This window comes from Corvus kubaryi, unplaced genomic scaffold (assembly GCF_017639235.1).
Source record: "Corvus kubaryi isolate FWS band 111438036 unplaced genomic scaffold, C.kubaryi_AGA036_p1.0 78, whole genome shotgun sequence".
Lineage (NCBI taxonomy): Eukaryota > Metazoa > Chordata > Aves > Passeriformes > Corvidae > Corvus > Corvus kubaryi.
The window spans coordinates 1728555-1755004 of record NW_024582065.1 but is presented as its reverse complement, the minus strand read 5'-3'; the positions used below and the strand labels follow the sequence as shown (position 1 = coordinate 1755004).

Here is a 26450-nt window from a genome sequence, read left to right as displayed (position 1 = left end):
CACGAGGGGCCACAAGGGTCTGCAAAGAGGGGCTGGTGTCAAAACTCTGAATTCAGAGGAGTCAGAGAAAATAACTGGCTGAAAATGGGAGTTAAGGATTATAAACTCAGGGATTCGTTTCCAAATCACTGACATTCCATGTCACTGCAGGAACATATGGTCCTCCAAGGCTTGCAAGCAGGGAGCACACGCCATCAGTGCCCTAAGCCTTTGGGCTGACCCCAACACACGGTCACTCTCCTGCTGCGGCCATTCCTCGACCACTCTCAGCTCCAGGAGCGGGAAGGCGAGAAGGAAAAACTTCAGGGAAAAGCAGCAAAAGGAAAACAAAGAGGAGCAGCAGGAATCAAGCCAGCCCTCCCCCAAACCAGCTGGCCAGGAGAGTGAAGCTCCTTAAAACTCCTTGTTTACCTGAATAAAACAACTCGCTGCCATTGCATGAGGTGCACACAATCCTCTTTCCTTAGGAGATGGCACCACATGGGAGAGCTCAGGGGAGCCAGACCATGGAGCTGCCTCTGCCCCCTGCCCAGGGCTGGTCCCACAGAGGCTGAGCAGCAGGAATATGCCCCGTGTGTGCCACAGAGCCAGTTCTACCCAAACATGTTCTGGGACAAGGGCAAGAGCTCATGCTGGCACTGCACAGTCAGTTAAATACATGAAACGGAACAAAACCAAGACCCAAAGGCCCCACTTTGGGCTCTTAACCCTTGCTGAGAAGCAGTGCCAAGCCCAGACCTCAGCTGCTCTCTTCCCTCCAAAGTAGGTCAGGCTTTTCTGCGTCCCTGCAGACGCTTCCAAAGGGCCCCAGCCGGCAGGGACGGAGCGTTGGGTGCTTTCAGCCGGTGCCACACAGATGTCACCGTGGTCACCACCACACAGGAGCACACCTCACACACCTCAGCGGGTTTTTGGCTGTCTCCTCAGCCTTCATCAAGCCTAAAGCCCATTTTCTCCCTGGGTGGAGCTGCTCAGGCAGCAGGTCAAGGCCTCAGCTCTTCACTGTTAAAGAGAAATCTCATCTCTCTCCTCGTGACTTCTGATGCCTTTTCCTTTTCTTCTGGATGATGAACAACGAGCACATTTATAGTTCAGTGGAGACACGATAGATATTTAGATCAGGTATCACAGATTGTCCTGTGTAAGCTTCCTAATCTTTTAAATGCCATCTTCACATCTTGCTCCTTGCTTGAAAATTCAATATTGTGTCTGCACTGCAGCTTTGAGGGTCTCCCTGGAGCACAGCAAGCTCAGGCCAGTGTTTTGCAGGGGTGTCCGTGCCTTCCACGGCCCTGGGACCTTCTGTGTCCATCCCAAATCTCACCAAGGTCTGTGGCAGCCAACAGAGTTCTTGCACTAACACAAATCACAGGGCAAAAAAAAAAAAAAAATTTCCCAAGGGCAAAACCAGGGGGCTGGATTTTAAAATATGTTGCAGACATGGACCTCCTGCCATGAAATCAACCGGGGATGTTTCCTTTTAATCAGCTGTTTCCTTGGATTGCTACTATGAAGAAAAGGGAAAAAAAAAAAAAAAAAAAAAGAAGAAGAGAGGGGAGGAAGTCACCCGAAAATAAAAAGGATTGTTTCTTCCTGGTAAAATTTTGTTGGCTCTGGCCTCCACCCAAGTGAGCCATAGGCAGAGGCTGTCAAGAGACACAGTGAGGAGGTGCCATGTGGCCACAGGCCCTCTCCTCCCCTTCAGAAGATCAGTCTTCGAGCAGCTCGGACACCCAAAGCTTTGCTCCTTTTTCTTCTAAGAGCTACAAGCAGGGAGGGCTCCTTGGAGAATTTTCCAGAAACTTCACACTTTAAAAGCACAAACAAACCCTAAAAATACCCAAAAAAAAGCCCAAAACCACACCAACCCCAAGCAAGCCTCCCCACCCCAGGAGACAAACGAAAGGCACGAGGGAACAAAGCCCGAGGTTTCCCGGGGCGATGCCGGGTGCTGAGGCCCCTCGGAGCCCACGGCACAGCCCCTGGAACAGCCATCCCAGCAGGATGGAGCATCCCAGCCCGCCTGCCCTCCCGCGCACGGGGCAGCAGAGCGCAGGAATATCCAAACAAATGAACAAATAACCCCGGCCATGCTTCCCCGGCCTCTGCTCCTCCTCTCCAAGGCTTCTCCTTGCCCGGCAGGACACAGCCTGCCCTGCCAGGGCCTCACCAGGCACGGGAGGTGGACGGACCCTGCGGTACCTGCGGGCAGCTGTTGTCTTCTTCTGGTGAAGACTCCAAGAGTTGCATATTCCAGATCCTCATGAGCAGTGATTCAGTTTCTGCTCATGTGATAAAGCTCCCTCTACAGAGTGAGCATGCCCAGAAGAGCCCATTTCACTGCTCCCTCCACTGCAGCCATTTCACAGAGAACCTGCCGGCTCCAGGGCGTCCATTGGAGCGCGATTATCCCGGGCATCCCGGGGACGCACCGGTAATGCAGATCATCTGTCAACTTTCTGACAGGGCGCCAGGCCTCAAAACTGATCACTCGCCTGAAAAAAAGAGAAAGCTTTTTAAACCAGAGTGCTGTCCCGTGGCCTTCAAGAGTAGCACTTGCCCGTGGGAAAAGGAGAGGCAGGAGGGACACAGAGGGATGTGAGTGGCTTGGGGATGTCCCCGGGCTGATTTTGTTGTGCTTAACAAAGCCCCTGACCTCTGAGAGCTGGGATGAAGGCACATGGGTTAAACTGATGCAGTGAGCAGTGTCCAAGACAGTGTCTTCGAGATCCGAACTGCTGATCTGAAAGGGAGATCATTTTCACTTTGGGGATTAATAACCTGACCTGGTACAACTGACTTTAAAAGGGTATCTCAAACACAGTCATGGAAAAGCAGGGGGGGAATGGAATGAAGGGACATCTTCATGGATCCATCCTCATCCTCACCCTAATGAAGGGATAGTTCACTTCAAGGTGCAGGAGCTCTAAGATCAACCTATGTCAAACCCTACGATACTGCTGGCCCAGCCAGCAAGATAACAGAAGAAATTTTAACTTCAAAATAAAAGTAGTTTGACTCTGTTCCACTTCACCATTAAGCATAAACTCTTGGCAACCTTCATATCTGCTCAGGCTCCCAGTAAAACTGCCAGAGCAGCTCGCAGGAACATCTGTAAGCAGAGCTCGGCTGGAAGGGATTCAAGGAAGACTGGCATTTATCGAAGGCAGGAGCAGGAGGCTGCTGGAGCCGGGTGTCAGGCTGGAGAACCTCCCCCCGAGCAGGGGGAGGGCGGCCGGCAACCTCGGGGAAGAGGCCAGAAGGAAAAGGAAACTCCGACATGGCCCCGTGGCACCACCCGCATGCTCCTGGCCAAAGGAAAAACAGCTTTCCAAAAGAGGAGAGCACAGGAGAGCGTCCTCCTTAAGAGACAGAGTTCTCTTTAAGAGCAGAAACTAAAGTGAAGACGAGTGGAGTGCAACATGTGACAGTGAGCTGGGGAGGGCAGGGAGCAGCCTGCACTGTAGGGAGGGAGAAGCCATCCAAATCCATAGGGAGGTTTGGAGGAGCCCGGGGATGGTGTCTGCCCTGCCCCAGCACCAGACGAGTCCAGGCCTCAGCACAGCACAAAGCCATGGCCAGCTCTGCCAGGCTGGAAACATCCACAAGCCACGTTTCCTCCAGTCCCAGCAGCTCTTTCACCACCGTGGCCAGGCACATTTGCAGAGCTGCAATAATGAAAGCAGCAAAGAGCTGCTACAGATCTCCCTCGGCTATGAGGATGTTGTTTTCCTCTCCACACTCTGGAGAAGTTTCACTACTAAACAGTTAAAACACACAAGGCTAAATCGAGATGATTGAAATTCATAGGCAAGGAGTATTTGAGGTGACAGTATAAAGAAAGGATCACTCCTTCACCCACTGGGTTTTTGTTTGATGTGAATCTTAAGTTTTAATATACACAAAATGAGATTTTCCTGGCCTTTCTCTCAGCCGCTGAGAGGTATAGAGGTAACTCATTTAAAGACAAATTCAAAAATCCCCAAACAAAAGCAACAAACCCTGGCTATTCAGAGAGAAGTTGCATTATCCACCGCATCGAAAGATTACTGTACTTCAAACCAAAGATGGTTTTAAAACAGTTGACGTGCTGCCCTTCCTTGCAGCATGAAATTACCAAGCTTTCATTAAAAACCCAGAAATAGAAACGAAGATATTAACAAAGGCAGTGTCAATGATCCACCACAGTCAACATTCCCTTTCCGAGAACGGCGGCACAGCCGCAGCCTCCCCACTGCATCTCCACACCAGACATGTTTTCACTGCTGAGGTTAAATATACACTGAGAGCAGATGCTACCAGAGACGCTTTTCACATCTCATGGCCATCCTTGAAAGCACTAAACACTGTTTAGAAACAAAAAGGAAAAAGCAGAGCTCGTCAGGGCACTGCAGATGCTTCAACAACCAACTTGAGTAAAGCAATCGATCGGCGTTGTAGCAGCATCTCTGCCACAGGGAATGCCTGGGTGTCAGTCAGTGAAACCTGACATTTATGTCATCCAAAAGGAGCAAGAAGCTCCCAGGGCACAGCCATTGGCTGTGGGAGAGGGGCCTTCTGCCTGGGACCCCCTTGTCCCCCCTTGGCAGGGGTCAGGTGCTGCACACTAGCAGTCACACACCCATCTCCAGGCTGGCTGTGGAAGAGGTTTTGCTGCTGATGGAGGATGAGAACAGGCCCGTGCCCCGAGAAGCTGTGCCCTTTATTTAACCCAAGTGCTCTCCAGCAGCCTTCCCACCATGCCTGACACCCCCCTTTCCAAACATTCCTCACAGGGCCCACAGATTACAGGGTATTTTCACTCCACGTCTCTCTGGCCTCCCTTCTCTGATGGAAGGCTCGAACATCCCTTTCAGAAATTCCACATTTTCAGGAGGAAGGGAGCAGCACAAACACCTCCCTTCACAAAGGACACCGGGTTCCTCAGGGCTCTTGCTTAATGACACCATTAAGTCCAGCATTTTCACAGCTCCCTTGCAGGGGAAGCCAAAGTGGGAGGCAAAGGGAGGTTTTTCTTTTTATAGGAAGAACAATATTTAGCTCTGCAAAATACAGAGGGTTTTCCTTACTTCCTTTTTTCCATCAGGCTCCTCTTCTTGCAGACCCTCCAGCTGATCAAATCTGATGCTCCCTTTCAGCCTCCTCGGAAGCAATCCCAAAAGCACAACAAGCTGAAGGGACTTTGGGTATGAGATGAGCATTTCTGCAGGAATCCCGATTGTTTCTGCACTGCTATAAACCATTCTCCAGCTCCACCACAAGCTATTCAAATGTTCCTTTCGCTCTTCAACCATGATATCCAACATTTCTTAATCAGAATGTCCCAGGGCACACTTGGTATCCCCAGTATCCTCCAATGTGCACCTCCAGGCTCAGGTAACAGCTTTGGAAGAACAGGCAGTCATTAATGCATCTGTTGGAATCACAGCTTTCCCTGCCTTTCAAAACCTGGTTTTTTTCCCCCCAAAGCTTCCAAGCTATCTCCCTTCCTTCCCCCCTTTTCCCCAGCAGAGCTGAAAACTGTTTTTACTTAATAGGAAACAAGAAATGTTCTCCGGGACGTTGCATTGAGTACATCATACACACTAAAAAGGAAAAAAAAAAGGAAAAGAAAAAAGATCCTCTTGGACAGCAATTGAGATGTGAGCTCTCTGGGAGATGTTGCTATGTTTTGATAAGAATATGTGTTGAATATTTCATTTACAGGGCAATCCTAGAACTTTATTTAGCAGCATATTGGCCAGACAGCTGTAATTTAGAACATACTGTATTCCTAACAGTTCCCAATTATAAATTCCTTCAGCTTTAACTTACAGTAACCACAGCTCCTTCTATTTTGGAACTCTAAATCCACCATTTCTCCCCTGCATTCAGCTATGGCATAGCAAGAGCTCCTACAGTACAAACACAGCCTTGCTGCAGAAGGGTCCTAAATCCAGCATGCTACCCCCAGCACAGCAAGCAAGTTTGTGCTTCCAGCACACTCACTGCTCCACAGACAAATGTTTTATTGGTTTATTTGGGGACAGTGGCCCCATTTGTCAGTGCAAAGCCATCCTGCAGTGCCCTGCCAGCAGCAGGCTGGGAAAATGGCTGTGCACATTCCATCCTCCTCCTGCTGCAACAAGCGCTGGAGATCCTGCCAACGAGCCTCACGTGTTCAGTGTGGCCCTGTTCTTTGACCTCACACCTATTTTTTTTAAGGATTAAGGCACTGACATGAAAATAAGCAAGTTCTTCACTGGAGGAGAATCAGTGCTCCACGAAGCCTTTGTGTCTCTCCCCACATCGTGAGCTCCTATGGAACAGTGCCCGTTGACGGCTCTCCCAGCCATCCTGCTGACTTTATCAAATTTCTGCAAGGAACAGAAGGAGCAGATGAACTCTGTAAAAACAAAGCTCCTGCCTCCATGCAAATATCCCTGGTTAAGAGGAGCGGAGAAATAGAGCGAGCATGATGTGTGTACGGAATTGGCTCCACAGACGCTGCTTCTCAGCAACTGCCATAAGGTGGCAGTGGGTCTTTAAGGCTACCTTACACCTTCCCACAGCACAATAGGAATTAGCACACCAGTGGGCTTCCAGCAGCTGAAACTGATTAAGTCCAATTTCCTCATCAAGGGAACCAGACCCTACATGAAAACTTGGGGCTGAGATCACCTCCACTGCCAGAGTCACAAAAGGAGGAAAAGCCACCAGGGTGAATTCTGCAAAGCCATAAAGGCAGCCCCCATCTGAGCCAAAGAAAATCAGCCCCTTTTCCCTCTCTCTGTGCAATCACAAAGCTGTTTGTTTTACAGAAACGCTTCTCTTTGTGCATTCATCCAGCCATAAACAAGCCAGTGACCATTAAAGAGTAGGAGAAGTTCTGCCTGGCCAGCAAGCTGGGCTCCAGCAGGATTTTATGCAGGGAACATAAAAGCCAGCTCAGTAAGCAAGCTGCTCACCAGCTCAGCACAGGGCTGAGGTAGCAAAACAGGCCCAGAAAGCACCGAGGAAGAGTTGGGTTCACAAGAAAGATGGAACCAGGCAATAAACAGGCAAGTAGCTTTAGGTAATGAAGAGACTCATCATGCAGAATGCCCATCACCAGGGACACAGCAATAAAATCAAATCTTTGCCAGTCACCCCCTGAACCATGCTGTGAAAAGTGGCCAGAGTTGCCCTGAAGGAAGAGCTGATCTACCTTACAGCACACAGACAGCCCATGATCGCAGAGATTTCTGTTCAGAAAGTCAAACACATAACTCTGTACCACCCAAGGATTCACAGTGCCCTGACAGAGCAAACCCCTTGCCTTACCTGTCTCTACAGCCAGGCCGGAATGCCGGGTGGGCCCCCCGTGTCACACCTCCCATGTGTGAGTGGACAGGTCAGAGGGAGCTGACTCCACACCAACTCCACACCAACCCAGAGCTCCCCTACACCTCGCTAACACAAACATCCAGAGCCAATGTAAATGTTTTATTGGCACCTCACCACGCAGCGTGCTTGTACAACAACTGGAGTCAATCGGCTCGTGCAGCACATACCTGCTGGTGCTTACACATTCCTTGTAAAAAGCTGGCAACTACGGGTGAAATCCAAGAGCCCAACCGAGCACAACTCGCACTGCCTTCCCCCAAACCCACTCACCAACACATTAAACCCCTGCAAGAAGCACAGAAAAATCCCTCAGCCAAAGGAATAAACGTGCATATTCCCTCCTCTCCATGCCAGTTTGGAGGACCTGATGTGGCAAGGTTTCTTTGCCATCACTGGAATGCAAAATAAGTCTGAAAGAGGGGAGTTTGAGCTTAACATTCTTTCACCCTCCCACAATCCCAGACGGATCTGAGTTTAAACTGCTCAGAGCAGGTCTGAGCCCTGTGAGGCTCCCCATTAATAATAATTAGCGCCCGAGCCCACGATGAGACACAATCACGTGCCTGCCAATATGAAGGCTCAGCCCTGGCTGCAGCCCCTGCCTGCTGTCACCTCATGTCACCACCCTGACATTACACAGGTCCCTTCCTCACGCAGGCCCGCCAGCCAGCAAAGGTCAGTATTCCAAACCCCTCCCCGCGGATCCGCAGGAAGCGTTTGAAGCCATCTCGTGTCAGTGGTTTAACTACGCTGCTTTTGAATCAATTCCAACAGTTTTCACTCCATCCAGTCTCCTGGCTCCCCCAGCCCAGGGGCACGGCAAGGAACCGATGGATTTGCCCTACCTCCATCCCGGCTGCGGGTCCCTCCAGGTCCTGACTCCAGGCCTATCCCTCCTCCAGCCACAAATCCATCTCACTCCATGGGTGCAGCCTCCACCCCGGAGCATGCTCAGTACGGGCTGATCTTCAGCCATTTCAGAGCTTTAATGAAATGTAAGCATAAGGAAGTGTCATTAGCAAAAAAAAAAAAAAAAGGGGAAAAAAAAAAAAAAAAAGGTGCAGGATTCATCCCGATCCAGCCAACCTTCCTCTTCCCATCCTCTTGTCAAGGAGGCGAAGCTCTCACTGCAGGGATCGCAGGCATTTTTAGGCAGCAAGCATCTCGTTTTAGAACAAAAGCAAGGAAAATCCTGTCTCAGGCAAGCCTTGTGCAAGAGGAGCATTTCCCAGTGACACTCAAACCAGCCAATTTGTCACTCTGGGCCTTCCACAAATTACAATGTTTTCATGAAATGCCATTAATATTATTTTTTCCCCCAACAGGCTTCAAGCAAGGCTTTTAGCTGGCAATGCAAATAGTGCTTCCCAGCCATCTTAAAGCTAAACCTACCCCAGTCTACCCTAAGCTCCTTGAAGGTTATTTTAACTCCATTTGCAACAAAGTTAAACAGCAGGATGAAAGAGGAGGAAAGAGAGTGCAGTGTAACACATTTCATGCTATGCTTTCCTAAGGACCTGAATTTTAAGAGAGGTTTGTTTTTCACTCATCAGCCCTGAAATTCCTCCATCATTGCCTTGTCCCCTCGATGCAGTAGGACTGTTTCAAGGAAGAACTAATAGAGGATTTTTTTTTTTAAATCCTTCCCAGGTTTTCAAACAACAAAATATGAAAGACACACAATGTTGGAGCACACCTGGGGAATGCAGCCCTGCATACTCTGAGTGATCTGCACATGGAGCTTGACTATTCCTTAAAAACTTGTATTTCCCCACATATCCTTTGCATGTCTCCTACAGATCCCTTCCAGCTCACTGAACTGCTCCAGAAAGTAAAGACAGTTGGTGCAAAATAAAGCTTTGCCAGGGCAAAAAGTGGTTATTCAATCCCAACAAAGTTGGAACATATATATCCTGTTCCTCATGTTGGGCCCAGGCCAAAACCAACTCTGGATGTTGAAATCCGTGAATTGTGTGTGCTCTGCCGAGCGATGTTCGCTTCTCGTGGCACATGAGCAGTGTCTCCCCAGAGCTGGAGTTTGAGGAAAATTCAAAAATAAAACGATTTACTTTATCAACGCAGCATTTCAGGAAACACCAGGGTGGCAGCTGAACACCAAACCAGCTTTTTTCCTGAACAGAACTTCCAAGGGAATCACAACAGCACTACAGCCGTTCTGTACAACGCCACAAGCCAAGTTCAAGCCAAGATTTTCATCAGGCCCCAGCACATCTGTGCCAGACGCACTACGCAAACAACTCATGACGTTGTTCCCTCATCCCTTCCCTGATAAATACAGCCCAGTCCTCAACACCAAGCCACAGCTTTTTAGCAAATTCTTTGGGACCGTGTCCGCCTCGGGAGCGCCAGGCAGCCTGGCACGCCAAGCGCTGGCGAGCTGCTTTTTACTGAAATATTTTTAGAGCACAAAACATTTGGTAAAGTGACCCAGGATAAACCACACTAATTCAGTGTGCTGAGCTCCCCTCAGACCTCTCTTCCTGCTGAAGGATGCCACCAAAGGCCATTTGGCCCCAGGCTGCCCCTTACCAGAGACCTTCATCAGGGCCCTCTGTTCCCAGAGCAGGATCAATTCCCTCCACGCCACACTGGGCAATCCCAGATACCGCCCAGTGCCTTCATTAAGCACAGATTGATACACCCTGCCAACAAATTCTATTCCCATCCTCTGCCTTGCCTTGAAATTGAAGGTAGTTTAAAAATAATATTCAGACCATAAAATCCCGAGGCATGTCTGCTGAATCGAGCGGTGTTTGCATCTCGCACAGCTCAAGCATGTCAAATTTGTTTCCTTGGAAACAAAGACTAATTTGCAAGCATTGCTTTCTTCCCTTTTTTTTATTTTATGTAACGAAGACATCCATACCTGCAGCTCTTTCTGATACAAAGGAATTAAAGCAGATTCACCTACCAACACGGTTCATAAGAGAATTATTAATGTATTTCACTAATGAACCATTGGTTTGCTGCACTAAGGGAAAACCAGAGTTCATTACTATTTAAAAACCCTGTTTTCCCTCAATGGATGCACACTCGAGGCATGGCATTTATATTGTTTCCTTGGGGACAGGTAGAAAAAAACCAACAAAAACCAGAGTGATTTGTTTACCCTGGGCTAGGGATGGTGGCTCCAGTGGAGGAGCAATCTAAGAGGGAAATCCTGTCCTGCTCCTGCCACATCTCTCCAAAGGAGACACAGCTCAAACACACCTGCCTCCAACACAGCCTGAAGAGTCAACACAAGCTTAATAAAATAGAAAAGTGATAACATCTTGTAAATGTGTTTTGGCAGTTTTAAGCCCAACTCTTCCCCTAGACACACAGTAGGGAAGTGGGAAGCCAGATTTTCTGTGCAGCCATAACTCTTCTCCCAGACCCACTCCCACCAGATCCTCCCAGGGAGGGCAGTAAATCCTAAAGCAATGACACACAACCTCTCTGTGAGGGCATGAAACAGGAGGGAGGGCAAAAGTGTCAGAGCTGAGTTATCCATAGGCTCATTTACAAAGGGAGTCGGTGCCCCCACCCTCCGGAGCCTCTGTGAGGAGCTCAGCACCTCTCACAAATCCGTCAGAGACGGAGTAAAATGGACACGTGAGAACAGCAAACAAAATTATGGCTCCTCAAACACACCCTCCCCGAGGCCTGCTCAGCACAGACGTCATTCTCAGCATGCCTGGGTTGCAATCTCTACCTGAGAAGGTGATCTTCACATCCAAGGGAACAGAGCCCCAAACTTCTCCTGTTCCTGTTAGGATCACTGGATAGAAAAAGCCATGGGAGCTGCACAAACAGGAGGTGACAGAACAAGAACAGTCTCCTTCCTCCACATAAGGAACAAAGCCTCGCCGTTCCCTCTCCCTGGAGAATTCCAGAGTTGATACTGGAGCAAATGGCCAGCACTAAATCTGATGTGAACCTTGGATGCTTCACACTTCAGGCCTTGGAACTCCAGCATTCCAGGTATTCCAAAGGGGTTCCGAGATTGGCAAGGCCACTTCCCTGACAGAGCAGCCTTGCTCTCCTCTTCAACATGCCCACAGTAGGACCAATCACCTGGGGGGCAGTCTGTAAACAAAAGGCACCAAAACCCCAAACCCTGCAAATGTCCAGCAGAACTCCCACAGGGTCTCACCCTCAAGCTTGAAAAATTAAAATCTCTGTTCAGTACATTGACTTGAAGAGCACTCAGCACCACCAGCTCAGGGTTTAATTCCTGCTGCTGTCGGGGAATCCTGGAAGCAAATCCCCCACACCCAACAACAATGTGCACCCTTTACCAAGTATTGTAATTACTACATTTTATTCCAACCAATGCCACAGTCTCAAGGAGTTTTGGAGACTGTTGAATGAATTCTGGGGGAAGACCAAGAAAAGCCACCTAGTTCTTCCTCATCAAAAGCAGAGCAAGTACTGAAAAAACATCTAAACATCACCAGGTAAAAAAGAATCTGAGAGATACATGGTGATTTGCTTAGAGATATTGTAACAATAAAAATAACTAGGACTTTATAAAGCAATTTATAATAAGAGATGGGAATAGCAGGCAATATTAATGTATCCACTTTCGCAGATGGGAAAACTCAAGGTTTGGAGAATTAAGTGCCAAAAATTTCTGGAGTGGTCCTTCACAAACAGAGCAGAGGAACAGGATACAGGAGAACTGGATGTGAAGTCATGCTCTGCTGCTGATTTACTGAGTCACCTCAACTGGCCAAGCTGGGCCAGCAAGGAATGCGTCTGGACAGTCCATATGGGATGAGTCAAATTTAAATTCCAGTGAAGTTTGAGCACTTCAAGCTCCCTTGAAAAAAATCCTCCATTATTTAAAAACAACCAGAAAACCCCAAACCACATCATGTACGTAACAAACACGTCAGTATTTTCTCCCTCTGTCTGATATTCCCTTAACCAACAAGTTTTTGGAGGGGAGGGGAAATATTTATGCAGAACAGTGACCTTGCAATCACTGAGGAGCCCTTTATGCCCGTTGCCAAGTTTGAAAGTGGGTGGATGCCACGTGGGTGAATCTGTGACACCAGGACACAGGCCAGACTCATAAAAGGAGTCAGACACGTTGGAATCGACCAACAGGAGCAATAAATTCCCAGAAGTTCCTTAGAAATGTTTTGTCAGATAACTGGGCTGCAAGTCAAGCCCCTGGGGCAAGGGCATGAGCTCCGTTATGGGGTTTTAACGCAGATGCATGAAACACCTGGCAAAGGCTGGGGTGAAAAGATGGGACCAAACAAAAGGAAATGTGGAAATAGAGGGAGATGACACCACTTCCTATCAGTTTAAACGCTGTGGGTTTGGGAGGGACAATGAGCTGATGGATGCTGTGAGCCCCAGGTGTGTCTGGAGACCTCAGAACTCGGGTTTGAATTTGGGATGACACTCATGGGATTTATTTTAATATCTGAAGCATTAAACCATCCTATTTCCTTGGGCTCCCAGAGCCACAACACTACAGCCTTGCTGTATTCTGAAAGACAAGAGGCGAAGGCATTCTGGGGAGCTCAAGGCTAAGACTGACAAGCTCATTGTGATGCTTTCCCACAGGAAGGCTCTGTAGAACAACAAAAAAAAATTAAATCAAAAGTCACACACTGATTTTGAGTGGCCAGCTCAGACAAAGTTTTTCAAATCTACTTTTAGAATCACAGACTGTCCTGAGTTGAAGGGACCCACCAGGATCATCCAGTGCAGCTCCTGGCCCTGCACAGACCCCCCAACAGCCCCACCCTGGGCATCCCTGGCAGCGCTGTCCAAACGCTCCTGGAGCTCTGGCAGCCTCGGGGCCGTGCCCATTCCCTGGGGAGCCTGGGCAGTGCCCAGCACCCTCTGGGGGAAGAACCTTTCCCTGACATCCAACCTGAACCTCCCTGGCCCAGCTCCACACCATTCTTCTAGGAGAGCATCTCCTCCCCATGTGCAGACATTACAGCAAGATGCAAATGGTCCGTTCACTTGAAGATTAGGCAGTGGTTTCACATCAAAATTTAAACCACTCTTTCAAAAATAACTTCCCTCCAGTTCTCCCCCCTTCCCGCCCCCCTGTATAAAACCCATTCATTTGCCTCACAAGGAGGCACAGAGCTTCATTTTGTTAACATTTTAAACTGAAGGACTCAAAATACAGTGAAACACTAGGAAGAAAAAGCCAAACAAACCACAAAATGCTGCAATAACAAGCAGCTCTCAGAGCTGTGAACCAGAGATTGGGAAAGATGAACTTTGCAGAACGTCTGCCCAGCAGCCCCTCTCCTCCTCTGCCCACTCTTGGCCACAGCAACCAGAATCTGTTTGGGAAGCAAAGCAAGGGAAGACAGGATTCTACCAGGGAGAAGTTCTGCTCACAGAGAAAAAGACCATTTGCACTATTTTTATTACACAAGAAACAGGAAAGGGCTGTGCAAGGCCCAGACTCTCCCTCCCAGTGCCGATCTGCTGAATTCAAATGTGCATCAAAAGTATGATGGACTTTTGGAAGCTTCTCCTCCACTGTCATACAGCCTCACCCCAGAGAAAGAACAAGCAGAAGTCATTAGTTCTGGTTTGGTGACAATACCAAAAATAAAATAAAATAAAAGCAGACGGGCAATGAGGGAAAAAAAAAATCCTGACTATTTCTGTTCTGCAACAGGAAGCCAAATGCCAGCCTTGATCACCCCTGAGCTCCAGTTAAACAAACTCAAGGACTGCTGGAGTCAGCTTCCCTTCCTCCAGCAGTTTTGTAAGACATTAACTTGGTGGCTGGAAGCTCTGGAGTTTCACGTGAAACTTTTCAGCAGCTGCATCACAACCACAAAGCCAGGCCCAGAGCAGTGCACCAAGGCAGCTTCAATAATGACTCTGCTGCACTTGGGGAATGGAGCTGCAGCAGTGTTTTCATGCAAAAGCCAAGAAAAACCAGCCAGGGGGGCAGAATATGGCCCTCCAAAGAAGATCTCCAGGATTCCCTGCCTGTGAGAGCTGAGGATACCCAGCCAGACCCCAGGAGCAGAGGGGGAATCTTCACGGCATCACCACAGCACATTCCCCAAATCCACAGTCTGTGGGGTGATCCTTCTCCAGACGCTGAGATTGGAGCCCAGAGCTGCTGCATCACCTGGCAAACATCACCCAGCTTTTACTGCCTCCTTGGTGTGCTCAGCTCTCAGGACAGATCCCATGGGAGCTGTGGCTCTGCACTGGGAGAGCACTAGGAGCTGCAGGCATGGATGGGGCTTGCTCAGGGCACTCCAGAACAATCCCACTCATGGGAAGGCTTCCAAATAGAAGTGCCCTCATTTAGGCTCAGGGATACAGTGTTTCAAAGCAAAAACCCTGGGAGGAAGTCAAATCCTTCATCATCTTTTCCCTGGATGTGCACGCTTCCCTATTCTGCATTGGCAGCCCCGAGGCAACAGAGAGGGACCCTCCCAGCTGTCCTGTCCCCTCCTTCCTGGATCAGGTCTATCAGCAGGCACCTGAGATAAACACAAATGCTTCTAAGCCTCAAGCACAATATTCCCATCCCAGCAGCAGAATCACTCCGTGGCATTTTCCCCTCCCTTAAGGAAGGAGGAGGGAAAGCCCCGCTCAGCCAGGTGGGTATAAAGGGAATATCCCTCAGGTACTGCCACCACCACTGCAGTATTTCTGATATTCCCCTTTCCTGACGTGTGGAAAACCTGCAAGGCTGGATGTTTACAGGTCAATATGCTGTGACCTGCCTGGAGCACTAATACTTTTTTTTCCTAAATCCTTTTTTAGAAGGAGCAGAGTTAAGGATCAGCTCTAAAGCAGCCCAAGGTGCCTGTCATTTCAAACTGCATCTAACACTCCTCTTCCTCTCCACACTGAAAAAAGCCTTGCAGAAGGTCCTGTAAAGCCCTGCACATCCCTCTGTGAATCTAAACATGCCCCATTCCCAAGGGAATGAATGGATACCACAAATCCAAGTTTGACTCGAAAAACTCAAGACGAGGCTGCATCCACTGCGATGCACAAGCAAAAAACCCACAAGTACACACAAATCTTCCTTCAACAGCATCATCCCTCCACACCAGCCTAAATAAATGCCAGGTGTTTGTACAGCAGGACTAACTCTGCACGGAGGCAAGGAGCCAAGTCCAGTAATTCAAGGGATTCGTATCCATTTGTTTTTCCCAGGTTCTTACACCCCATTGCAACCCCAGTAACGCCGTCCTGCTCTCAGCAGCTGACTTCACCTTCAGTCAGTCTGCTTGGGAAGAAGGGGGGTTGTTGCCATCATTTTGTTTTAAAGAGCTACTTCCCCGTGGATCCAGCTGTGCTGATTTGCACAGCTGTGTTGCAACAAGATCCTTCCAAAATTAAGGTCAACTCAGCCTGTGTCCCGCCGAAAAATTCATCAAATATTTTGTCATGAATTTTTCTAGAGGTGAAAGCCAAATTTTGCAGGGAGAACCAAATTCCACCGAGCTCAGGCCTTCCAGACTTACCACAACACAAAATCTACCCCTCGGTGTTGGTGGAACCCTCCACGTGGTGCATTCCAGAGCCACAAAACTCAGCCAAAATTGGGATTGCTGCTGATTCCCTTCCCACTCTGGAGCTCTGCCTGCCCTCCCCAGCGTTCCCATTTGCTTTTGCAGAAGACATTTTCAGCAATGACCCCATTCCACTGTGCCTTCTACTTTCACTTGCTTTCTGCCATCATGAATCATTAACCATCCCCATTTATCATCAGATATAGATATATATATAGCTTGACTTTTTAATATATATATATAACTCTGCATATGCTTGAAATTAAAATAATAAAGAAAATTGCACTGAACTTCAGGGTTTGGAGGGGTTTTTTTTAAAAAAAACAAAGCTGCAAAACTATCCCATAGAAAAGTATGAACGTTATACTAAAAAGGCAAAGTCAAACCTGGCTGAATTTTTTGAGCCCACCAATCTCCTACCCCTTTTGATGCCTGACAACAGAGGTGTGAATGCCAAAGAGTCACACACAGGTACAGGCAGAACCATCCTGCTCTGGTTTTGATGCAGCACAAGCTGCCATGCAATTCAAAAAGCCCCAAAACCAAAGACTTCAGAAAACCTGCCCATATACCCCACTTCCCTCGTTTTTAACTTTAAATGAGGGTTACAAAGGCGCCAGTGTAGAATTGCTTTGGCAATGTGTCAGATTTAAAATCAAACAGCCCCTCCTGCCCCGTTAGAAACCCTCCCACAGGGATATTTTCTATACCCCACATGTATTATGAACGTGTCCTAGGGCACAGGCAGAGTTTCATGGCTCCCTGTGCCACTCCCACATTCCCAACTGCAAATTCCCTCCTTGGTTTGGCTGCATTAAAGCAGGAAGAAGGACCTGCCTTACCATGGGGCAATTAAAACCTCGGAGGGGGGAAATAAATAGGAAATAAATCCTCAGCAAGTCAAAGTGTCCTTTCAATCCATGGCTTTCCGTGCTGGGAAGGAGCCCTCCTGCCACAGCACTTTCAGAGCACAGAGCCTCCATCCTGCCAGAGCCACCAGCACAGGGATAAACTAACCAGGAGCCAGGCAAGTTCAGAGGTGTTTGGTCCCAGGAAATCTTTGGGAAACCCCAAGAGAGCGAAGCATCAGCAGGAAAAACCTCGTAGGGCAAGTCTGGGGTGACAAATCCCTCAGGCCATGCTGGGTTTTTACATTCCCAACAAGGAGCCTACATGGGTTTATCCAGAAGTTCCACAGCGTGGAAGGGGGTGACGAAGATGCTCAAAGGAGCAGCATCCTCCTGGCACAACACAAATCCATCCCCATCCCACGGTGGGACGGAGGAGTCAGGATCCTGTGCTGCTCCCAGAGCCTGGCAGGGGGAAGGAAGCAGCTCAAGGAGAGCAGGGACAGTTTTTAAGCACTCTTGATCATTCCTTGGAATAAAATATATTTTAAAAAATTGCTCATCGAGCGATTAAAATGTGCAAACATTTTGCTTGGTGTTCCGACTGCCACATTTAATATTTCAAACAACATCCAGGCCAATATTGTTGCTTAATTTAACATAACTGGATCCTGAATGCATTTCTAACAGATTAAACCACAGAAATATCCACATGTTTTAATGAGGATTTGGCACTACTCGGAGCCAAACACATTTTAGTAATATTTTTGGACTACAAATTCTTTCATAAGAAAAGAAAGCCCACTGGTAATGGAGCTGCATTGCCTACATTTCAAGCCTCTTTGGATTTATGTAAATTGAAAAACTGAAATATTTAGTGCCATTATAATTCAAGCAACATCTGGACAATTTTCTTTGCCGCGTAAAAGATTTCAGTCAGCTTTGCAGAGGCTCAGGCCATGTTGCTCAGCAGAATGGCTCCTTTTACATTTGCATGCTTCACTTCCATTCTGCAGTTTCTATGCCAACAAGCATTTGAAACTCTTTAAAAAGCACATTTGGAACTGGGGGAAGATGGAAGATTGGAAATGCGATAAAGATTTGTTTGTTTTGGGGGGTTTTGTTGGTGGTGTTTCCCTAAATCTAAATCATCTTTTTTTTTTTTATTCTTTTTGAGCCGTGGAAACCTCAAAAAGGCCCAATAACCATCACTGCAGCCATGGCAACTCTTCCACCTGCTTCAAAATGCAGCAGGGACTTGGTAAGAGGAGTTTGTTCAGTCAATTTGATGTATAATATATATATAAATATCTATTACTCCAGTTCCCTCTCCAAAGAAAGAACCAATAGCAAACACCACAAATTTAGGTGTCCATCTCCTAGTGCAGCATCCAGGCCCTGTGTGAGTTTCCAAATCCCAAGGAAAAGTAAACAGGAAAAAGCAGCTATGACTGAACTGTCACTCAGAATCCAGCAGCTTGATTTTTAACCAGATTTTTGGAAGCAACTCCTCCCCTTCCTCCCCACCCCCAGTCCCAGATGGCTCAAATTTTATAGTTAAAGTTCATGCTTAGTGCTTTGACATTACAGGTGTGAGGAGATAAAGGAAGCCACAACCATGAAGAGGCACAATACAGCATTCAGAGCAAACAGCAGCAATGATCTTACAAAACTTACAGAAAAAACTGTATTTTCTTTATAGAGATGCAGTCTACATTGTGAATTCCTCTCCTCCTGAAGTTCCCCAAGGGACCAGGATGGAGCTGCCATCCTGGGACACCAGCAAAGGTGCCCAAAAAAAAAACCAGTCAGACCAGGCCATTCCATGGACAGTGGGAAGAAGTTGTTCCCAGCAAACAGCAGGACTAGGAAGGGGTTTCCTGAGGGAGCTGCACAAGCAGGGAGCACCCACCAACACCTGCTCTTCAGCAGTTTTATTATTTAGTGACAGGACAAGGGGGAATGGCTTCAAACTGAAGCAGAGTAGGTTTAGCTGGGATCTTGGGAAGGAATTGTTCCCTGGGAGGGTAGGCAGGCCCTGGCACAGGGTGCCCAGAGCAGCTGGGGCTGCCCTTGGATCCCTGGCAGTGCCCAAGGCCAGGCTGGACATTGGGGCTTGGAGCAGCCTGGGTTGGGGGAAGGTGTCCCTGCACAGGGGTTGGAATGAGATGATCTGGAAGGTCCCTTCCAACCCAAACCAGCCTGGGATTCTGCGATTTTCTTGTCCATGAGCTCCAGAGGATGGAAACCAGAACCCATGGTGATCCTGCCAGTGCTAAACGTTCCTTTACAGGCTCCTGGGTAACGATGGGGATCTGTCAGCCCCCTCCATCCACCCCCTGTGCAGATGTGACACTGACCTGACGTGCTGGGAGGGGACAGGATGAGGGAAATGCTGTGCAATAATCAATCCTAACCACAGCGCCGTGAGAAAATCACAGAATCATTAAGGCTGGGAAACACCTCTAAGATCATCAGATCCAACCACCCCCATGTTCAACACTAACCTGTGTCCCCAAGTCCCACATCCACATGGTTTTTGAACACTTCCAGTGATGGTTACCCCACCACTGCCCTAGGCAGCCCCTTCCAATGCTTTATAATGCCCACATGTGATAAATTTCTCTTCCTTCAGCCAGACAGGACACAGAGAAAGGGAGATTGGGTGCCCTTGTCCAAAGCAAAATGTTTAACACATTAACCAGCTCCTTCCCTCCCTGGACAGCCACAGATGATGCAGAGCATCAGACAACTCATTTCAGCACCAGTCCAGGATTTATTTTTGCAATAAGGGATCAGAATGAGACCCAGGAAAGGCAAAAACTCCCGCAGGGAGGAGCAGGAGACAAAAGCACATGATTACCAGTACAGTGGTGGGGACTAGAAAACAGTTATTAATTTTCAAAAGCTGTTTTGTCTCCTGGGAGAGGTAACAGTCCCCAGGTCCCAAACACAGCTCCTGCTGCACAGAGCATCAAAGAGCAGGAGCAAAGGCTACATCTGTGAAACTCCTGCCATTTGAAAGAGGCCTACAGGCCTGGCACACGGAGTGCCTGCAGCACAAGGAAGGGGTCTTGCAAAAATAAAGCCACAAACGCTCGCTTTTCCAGTCCTGGCTGTGCCGTAGGAAGGGGCAGCTCCTCCTCTGGCCCAGCTCCGGCCTCTGGTGTTTCCTGCCATGATTTCACAACCTTTGCCATTTCAAAAGTCCTTCTGGCAGCCACAGCAGCAAGCAGGGAGCTATTTTACACGAGTGCGTGACTGACGCATCCAGGCTCCTCTCCCCACGTCGTGCACAGGGAGCTGACACTGCCCACGGATCGGGGCCATAACTGCTGCAAATTGGAGCATTTTCACCTCCCTCAATGAACTGTATGGGTGTGTACTAGCTGGAAATACAGCTCCATCTGGGATTGAAGGGACTGAGCCTAAAATACTGAAATCAACAGCAGCTTTCGACTGACAGGAGCTGGCCACATGGGTGTTCTCTGTCTGGGATAACTTCTTCCATGCTATGCACGAGCCAAAGGCACCAACAGCAAGAAACAGCAATCCCTAGCAGCTACAGAACGAACAAAACTGGGCAGGTTTCTGCTGCAGCCCACACCTACACCTTCCTAAGATGTCTGCACAGGGAGAGGAGAGAGATCTCCCCTATTAAGAGGAGGGAGAGTGATTTGAAATCAATGTTTGGCAAAATCAAAGTCTGTGGGGACTCGTGGTAATGAGTTCCCCTGCTGGGTTTATGATGTTTAAAGGAAAACAAAACATTGCTGCAATGTTTTTGCAGGTGAGACCTGGGGAGGTTGCTCACACACCTGGTTTTATATTCCCTAAACTCCCTCTAAGCAGGAGAGGCTCCCTCCCTGCCCTGTGCTCAGGGACACTCGGGTGATGAGCCACTGTCCCACCTGGGCACGGTGGTCTCTGGAGCTGGGTGGTGTTGAGATGCCCCTGTTGTTCTCCTGCTTGAGATGGCAGCTCAAAACTAGCTGGAAATGGAGCAGATGATCTCATGTGCTCCTCAGCTAATGGAAATACCCAGGGGCCACGGGTCCTTCCTGCCCAGCCCTCTCCCTGTGGGTCCCTTATGGGATTAGGCAGCAGCCAAGCACGACAATTCACTATTAGCTGGACTAAGTGCTACGGAGAGATCATGAAAATGAATTAACTCCTGCCCTTCTCTCTTCTGTGATGGATTACACTCTGCTCCTTCAGAGCAGTTTCACATAAGGGGAGAGGGAAACATGGGAGAGATATGAGGAATTTATTCCCACCTGGTTTCTTGTGTGGACACACAACGCTGGAACTGCCCCACGCCTCCAGTCACGCTGCGAGGTGAGGAATGAGCCAGGGCCACATCCAGTGCCAGCAGCTTTTCCCTGGATACAGAGGAGACGAGCTCCACCTCCACTGTCCCTGTGCCTGGGAGCCCCACCTGGATGTGCAAGGCTTGTGGGGACATGAATGACTGGGCAACAAACCCTGGTCATCACACAAGACTCTCAGGTTACCACACTGGGCTTTTTCTCTTCACCCACCCTCAGGGTAAACCCCACTGGAAGCACAACCATCCTCAGCTCCAGGTTTTTACTGATTTCCCAAAACTTGTTGGGATAAAACAAGAAAGCAAAGCAGAGGGGAGATCCAGCACTGCCCTGATGCTGACCTGGAGGCTGGAGCTCTGTCAGTGCTCCCACAGCACCTTCCCCAGAGCAGGCCTGGGATGAAAAATAAATGTGTTGGGTGATAAAACACAGAACTCCCTTCCCCAACCAACGCACCCACCAAGGCACTCATTTAGCTCTGAGATTCAGCACTGAATATTGCATCACTCTGGAGCCTTTTAAGGAAACATTCCAGCATTTTCCCATACTAATCAGGTAACTTTTTTTTAGCCAGACAGTTTAAAATAACCAAGAGCCAGGTAGGTGTCAGTGAAAAGCTCCAGCAGGGAAAATCTTGTCCCATCACACCTGAAAGGAAGGAAGTCCTTGCCCATCTCCAGGCACTGCCCCTGCAGACAAACACAACCAAGCCCAATGACAACTCTCCCCATTAATGCTGGATAATTTTAGGGTCTCAGCTGCAGGCAGTCCATCTCTCCAGCAAAATCCTACCTAAGACTTGCACTATCTACCACAGCAGGCTTGACCCCATTTTCATATGCAGAAGCAAAAAAAAAAAACCCTCATAATCCTCCAGAACCCAGAGCAAATAACACTCTGGGACTGTGTGATACCACCCTATTAAATACAAACATGTTCCTACAGTAGCTCCATGATTTTAAGCATTCACCATCTTTTCATTTCAGTTTTAAGCACTTTGCCTGGCAACTGTCTGAAGGGCAAACCATTATGGAAATAGGAAGACAATTAATTTTCCTTTATTCTGGAAGAGAGGATTATTGGAATAAATAAAATAATCAGCTTAAACAAGAGCACAATTCACAACTTCTGAAAAACAGAAGACAGGTTTCTTTCATTTTCCTTTCCAGAGAAATTATTTCCTGGGGTGGAGTTTGCAAGGGAAGTGCAGAAGTTTTGGAGTTAACCTTGGACTGCTGACTCACTAATCACTGCCTCTATGCCTTCAGCAGAAGGAAGGCTGGCATTTCACTCTTAGAGCCACTTTATATATTTATTTAATACAGCAAATCAGAACAGGCCCCCAAAAAGATACAGAGGCCACTTCCCAATCTCATTTGGACCAGAGGTAAATCTGAGGCAGCCACTACTGGACACCAGCCTTTGGCAGCAGATGTTCAGCATCACAATTAACGTGGTTAAAGGAGGCTCTGACACCCTGTGACACACATGTACACCTACATATATGGATTAAATTAAAGGTATTTCACTCCCAAACCCCAGAGGGAGAAGGCAACAAAAGGAAGAAGAGAGCCTTCAAGTTCGTATTAGCAAGAGATGAAATTATTTACTGAGAAAAATGTGGGGTATCTTGGTAAGAACTGGAGAGTTATTTCTGGAGGACTCCTCTAATAAGCAGAATGAGTTACAAAAATAGGATGGAGACTGTGGTTCAAGGTTGCTACAGCCTCGAAAAGAAACAGAGATAATTGATGGAGGCACAGATTCCCAGGAACACTAAGGACTGCAGAAGTACTGAGAAATCAAATTGATGATCTGGAAAATGACACAAGATTAAGAATGATCAGGTTAGTGGGGGCTCCTGGAGGAGCAGAAGCAGGAGAAGGCAGACTTTCAGTTTGCGATGGATTATGAGGAGGTGGGGGATGAATAATCCCCACTGTCCAGGGTGTCTGGGTGAGCCATGTCCCCACACAGGCCAGTTTTCCAGTGCTCCACATCCTTAAGGGAAGGATCTCCAGCATCCAGGAGCACATGTGTTCACGGCAGCTCACAAATCTGAGCCTGGATCCAGGATCCAGCACTGTCTCCCTCCAGCAGGAAATGGCTCCAACCGCTCCCTGTCCTTCCTCCAGTCACAAACTCCAGGTGCCCTGGCACAGCCACATCCCAGCAGCTGGAGGAAGCACCACTGGGAAGAGCTCCTGCACCTCCCAGCACCCTGTGCTTCCCACAGGGCACAGCCATTTCTTCTGTGTGCTCCTCCAGCTGCAGAGCACTGTGGCAGCAAGTAGGTCACAGACTTGACAGCGCCTGAAGAATCACCTGCAGTTTGTTTCCTCCTCCTTTCTCTGCCTTTTTGGGTTTTTATGAGCCACCAAATCACTTCACCACCACCTTCAAACCCCATCCATCCATCCATCCATCCATCCATCCATCCATCCATCCATCCCTCCCAGACCTCTCCTTACAGCCCTCTTTCCTGCGTTTCTGCTCTCTCCCAGCTCTGTTTAACTCCACCTCTCCCCTGCAGGTCCTTAAAGCAGGATTTTTCTTCCATCTTCCCTTTCCCACAACCATATTTTTCCCAGCATGATGTACCCTGTGCACTGCTTCTGTCACCCTCAGAAACCCAGATGTCCTCTGCGCTGGTCGATGCATTAAATCCCATCCACCATAGGAACGGAGTTACTCTATAATTTCACATCTGGGTTAAAAATCGCAGCTCCTTCCCGTGTCTGTAACTTCACTCACTAATCCTCAGGGAAAAGTGGGTAAGGAGTCCCCTCTGCCAGCTGGTGCTTTCAGGCTTGCTCAGGTCCTCTCTCCATGCAGGGCTCCATCAGCTCCAAGGAGCACAGGATGCTCCAAGACCCTTCCCTGCTTCACCCAGGAGCGTTTGGGCAGGTGGATAGTACTGCCAAAGGACACCAAACAAGGATGCAGCAGCAAGGACTGAGCCCAGGGTGTTAAGGAAGCCAAAATTCAGTCATAAGTTACATTTCAAACTGGCCAGGAAGGCAGGAGAGCAGGAAATAAAACTCCTCTGAAGGTGGAGAAATGCTGTGCGTGACAGCAAACCCTTCCACCCAGCATCCCCACAGAGAAGATTCATCACAGCCAATAATTACAAGGCTCATGTCATAATGTCTCCTCTTAAAGGCATTGCCATTTGAGTCCAGGCTGGCTGAAGCAGTTGGAAGGGAGAGAAGCAAAGCCACCAGGCTTTGAAGTGGCCACCATTTGATTATTAAAGACTGGGACTTGCATGCCACGTACATCCAGCAGTCACTTCCTCCTCCCTGGGATTGCCAAGGTTGCATGAGGTTTTTTTAGGTATACCTGTAGGATTCAGTTCCATCTTGTTCTTTCTGGTTTGAATACAGTCCTGGGCTGATACGATACCAAAAAGGTGAGCAAGTCCCAAATTGAGGTTTCAGTTCCTCCACTGAACAAAGCTGTGCTGGTGGAGAAAGAGACAAAACTGGCCACACAGGCAGAACTTTTCACACAAATCTAAAGACAGGAATGTGCAAATTCAAGCAATGAATCCTCCTGCAAAGTCCAAGTCACCCATCTCAAAAAAGCATCCAGGAGTCCCTGCCCTGCATTCCCTGCACATCCCACACCCTGCAGCAGGCACTGGACACAGCTCCATGGGATGAAGAACCTCCCTCGGCTCAGCCACACCAGAGTGCTCGGGGTTTGCAAGGAGAGAGAGGCCCCCACTCCATGGGAGCACCCAGTGGGGACCTGCAGAACTCCTCTGGCAGAGCCCAAGAACAAACCCACAAACTGAAATTAAATTTGGTCGTAGCTATTTTCTTCCTTCCAGACTTGTCAGTTCCAGGGCTTGCTGGAAAGGAGCTGAATGTCTCCCTGGAAGAGAGGAGCCCTGCACAGGAGGGATGAGGCTCTCCCAAAAGCTGCTCCGATCCAGAGGCATCGAGGCCCCAGGCCACCAAAGGCTTGGTCAGGCTGAAGCACGGTCCTCTGTGCTGGAGACTCTCCTCAGCCACTGAAAATAGCTCATCTCCCCCATTCTACTCTAAAACAAGAAGAGGATGAGGGTTTTATCCTCTGCTTTGAGCCAAAACCCATGGCACTAAGGAACGTGTCACCTTTGTCCCTTTGCTGAGCCTTTCCCCCATTCTGGGACTGGAGATGGGAGGAAAATGTTTAAAGCTGCTCCAAACCATTTCAGGGATGAACTTGATTACTCTTCCCAGTGAGGCTGAAATAATGAATGAGATGATGGATCCAGGCCAGGGCCCAGCACCTTGTCCTAGACCAAGGACCAGTCCTGGTGTCCCGGGGCCTCTGGGCCCTGGCCTGGTAAAGCAGCCCCCACCCACACACCTCAGAGCCTAAAGATGCAATTTTGTTATACCCTGATCACAGATTTTTAAGGTTTCCTTTAACTTTCTTGCTTTCAACTTCGCTTCTCAAAAATACTACTTCCCAGTTCTTCTACCAAATGGGCTTTGAAATAGAATTTGATCATTTTTCTCTGAACTAAAACCCCTTGTCATGGTGACAGATACATCGCTGGCATCAGTTAAAATATGTGAAAGAGAAAACATTCATCCACCACTGAGAAACAAGCAGCACCACCAAATCCTGACACAACCGTGGTCCTCCACGACACAAGTCTTTGTTCCCACCATCATCTCCAAAACAATATTCTGACAACAACATCCCTCCCTATATAGATTTATATTGCTGTATCTCTATCATTTCCCTCACGCCCATCAAAATGAAGTTATAATTAACCCATCATCAATAGAAATTACAATGATTTTGAAACAGCAAGAAACAATCTATTTGCATTTGGTAGCTAATTATTCCCCCTACGCACACAGCCACCAATGTTCCCTAAAACCATCCACAGAACAGACAGTCTGTGCTAGCCAGAGCTTCTGGAAAGGAGGGGAAAAAGGAGGGACTAAGCAAAAAAACCTCAACGTTGGGGTGGCAAAATTTTCTTCAAATCTGCAGCATCTCAAGCTCAGCCAAGTCTGTAATAGAATTGCCCTTCTGAACTCATCCAGCAGTGTTAGAATCCACCTGGGTATCACATGGAAGCTGACAGCAACCTCAGGACGAACCTAGTGGGAGCCACTGACATTTGCTAAATTATTGAATTATTGTTATTCCCTTCTTCACACCACACCAAGGAAACGTGAAGCCATTTTCCGATAAAAGCCGCTGGACATAAATTTCACACCGGCCAACACCAGGACTGCTCCCAGAGCCAGAGGTTTGCAGTGGCACAGGCAGCGTTGCACCAGTGATTATTCCCTCCTGGAGGGAGGAAGGGTGTGCCCTCCTTCCAGCCACGCTCAGTCCTGGGGGACTGCCCAGGGGTGACC

General features: G+C 48.4%; 1 protein-coding gene across 9 annotated transcripts in view; it reads right to left on the bottom strand.

The window, feature by feature from the left end:
* EHMT1 (euchromatic histone lysine methyltransferase 1) overlaps positions 1-26450 on the bottom strand; it is a 116677-nt gene that overhangs the window by 70488 nt on the left and 19739 nt on the right. The window contains exon 1 of one of the 9 annotated variants that reach the window (XM_042052291.1): positions 8211-8309. The exons of 7 other annotated variants lie outside the window; for them this stretch is intronic. In XM_042052291.1, coding sequence (XP_041908225.1) covers positions 8211-8216 — 6 coding nt within the window. In that variant the 5' untranslated portion in view covers positions 8217-8309. Of the gene's footprint in view, positions 1-2202; positions 2494-8210; positions 8310-26450 lie in introns of those variants that run through there. One more of the 9 variants, XM_042052287.1, reaches the window with a different exon arrangement.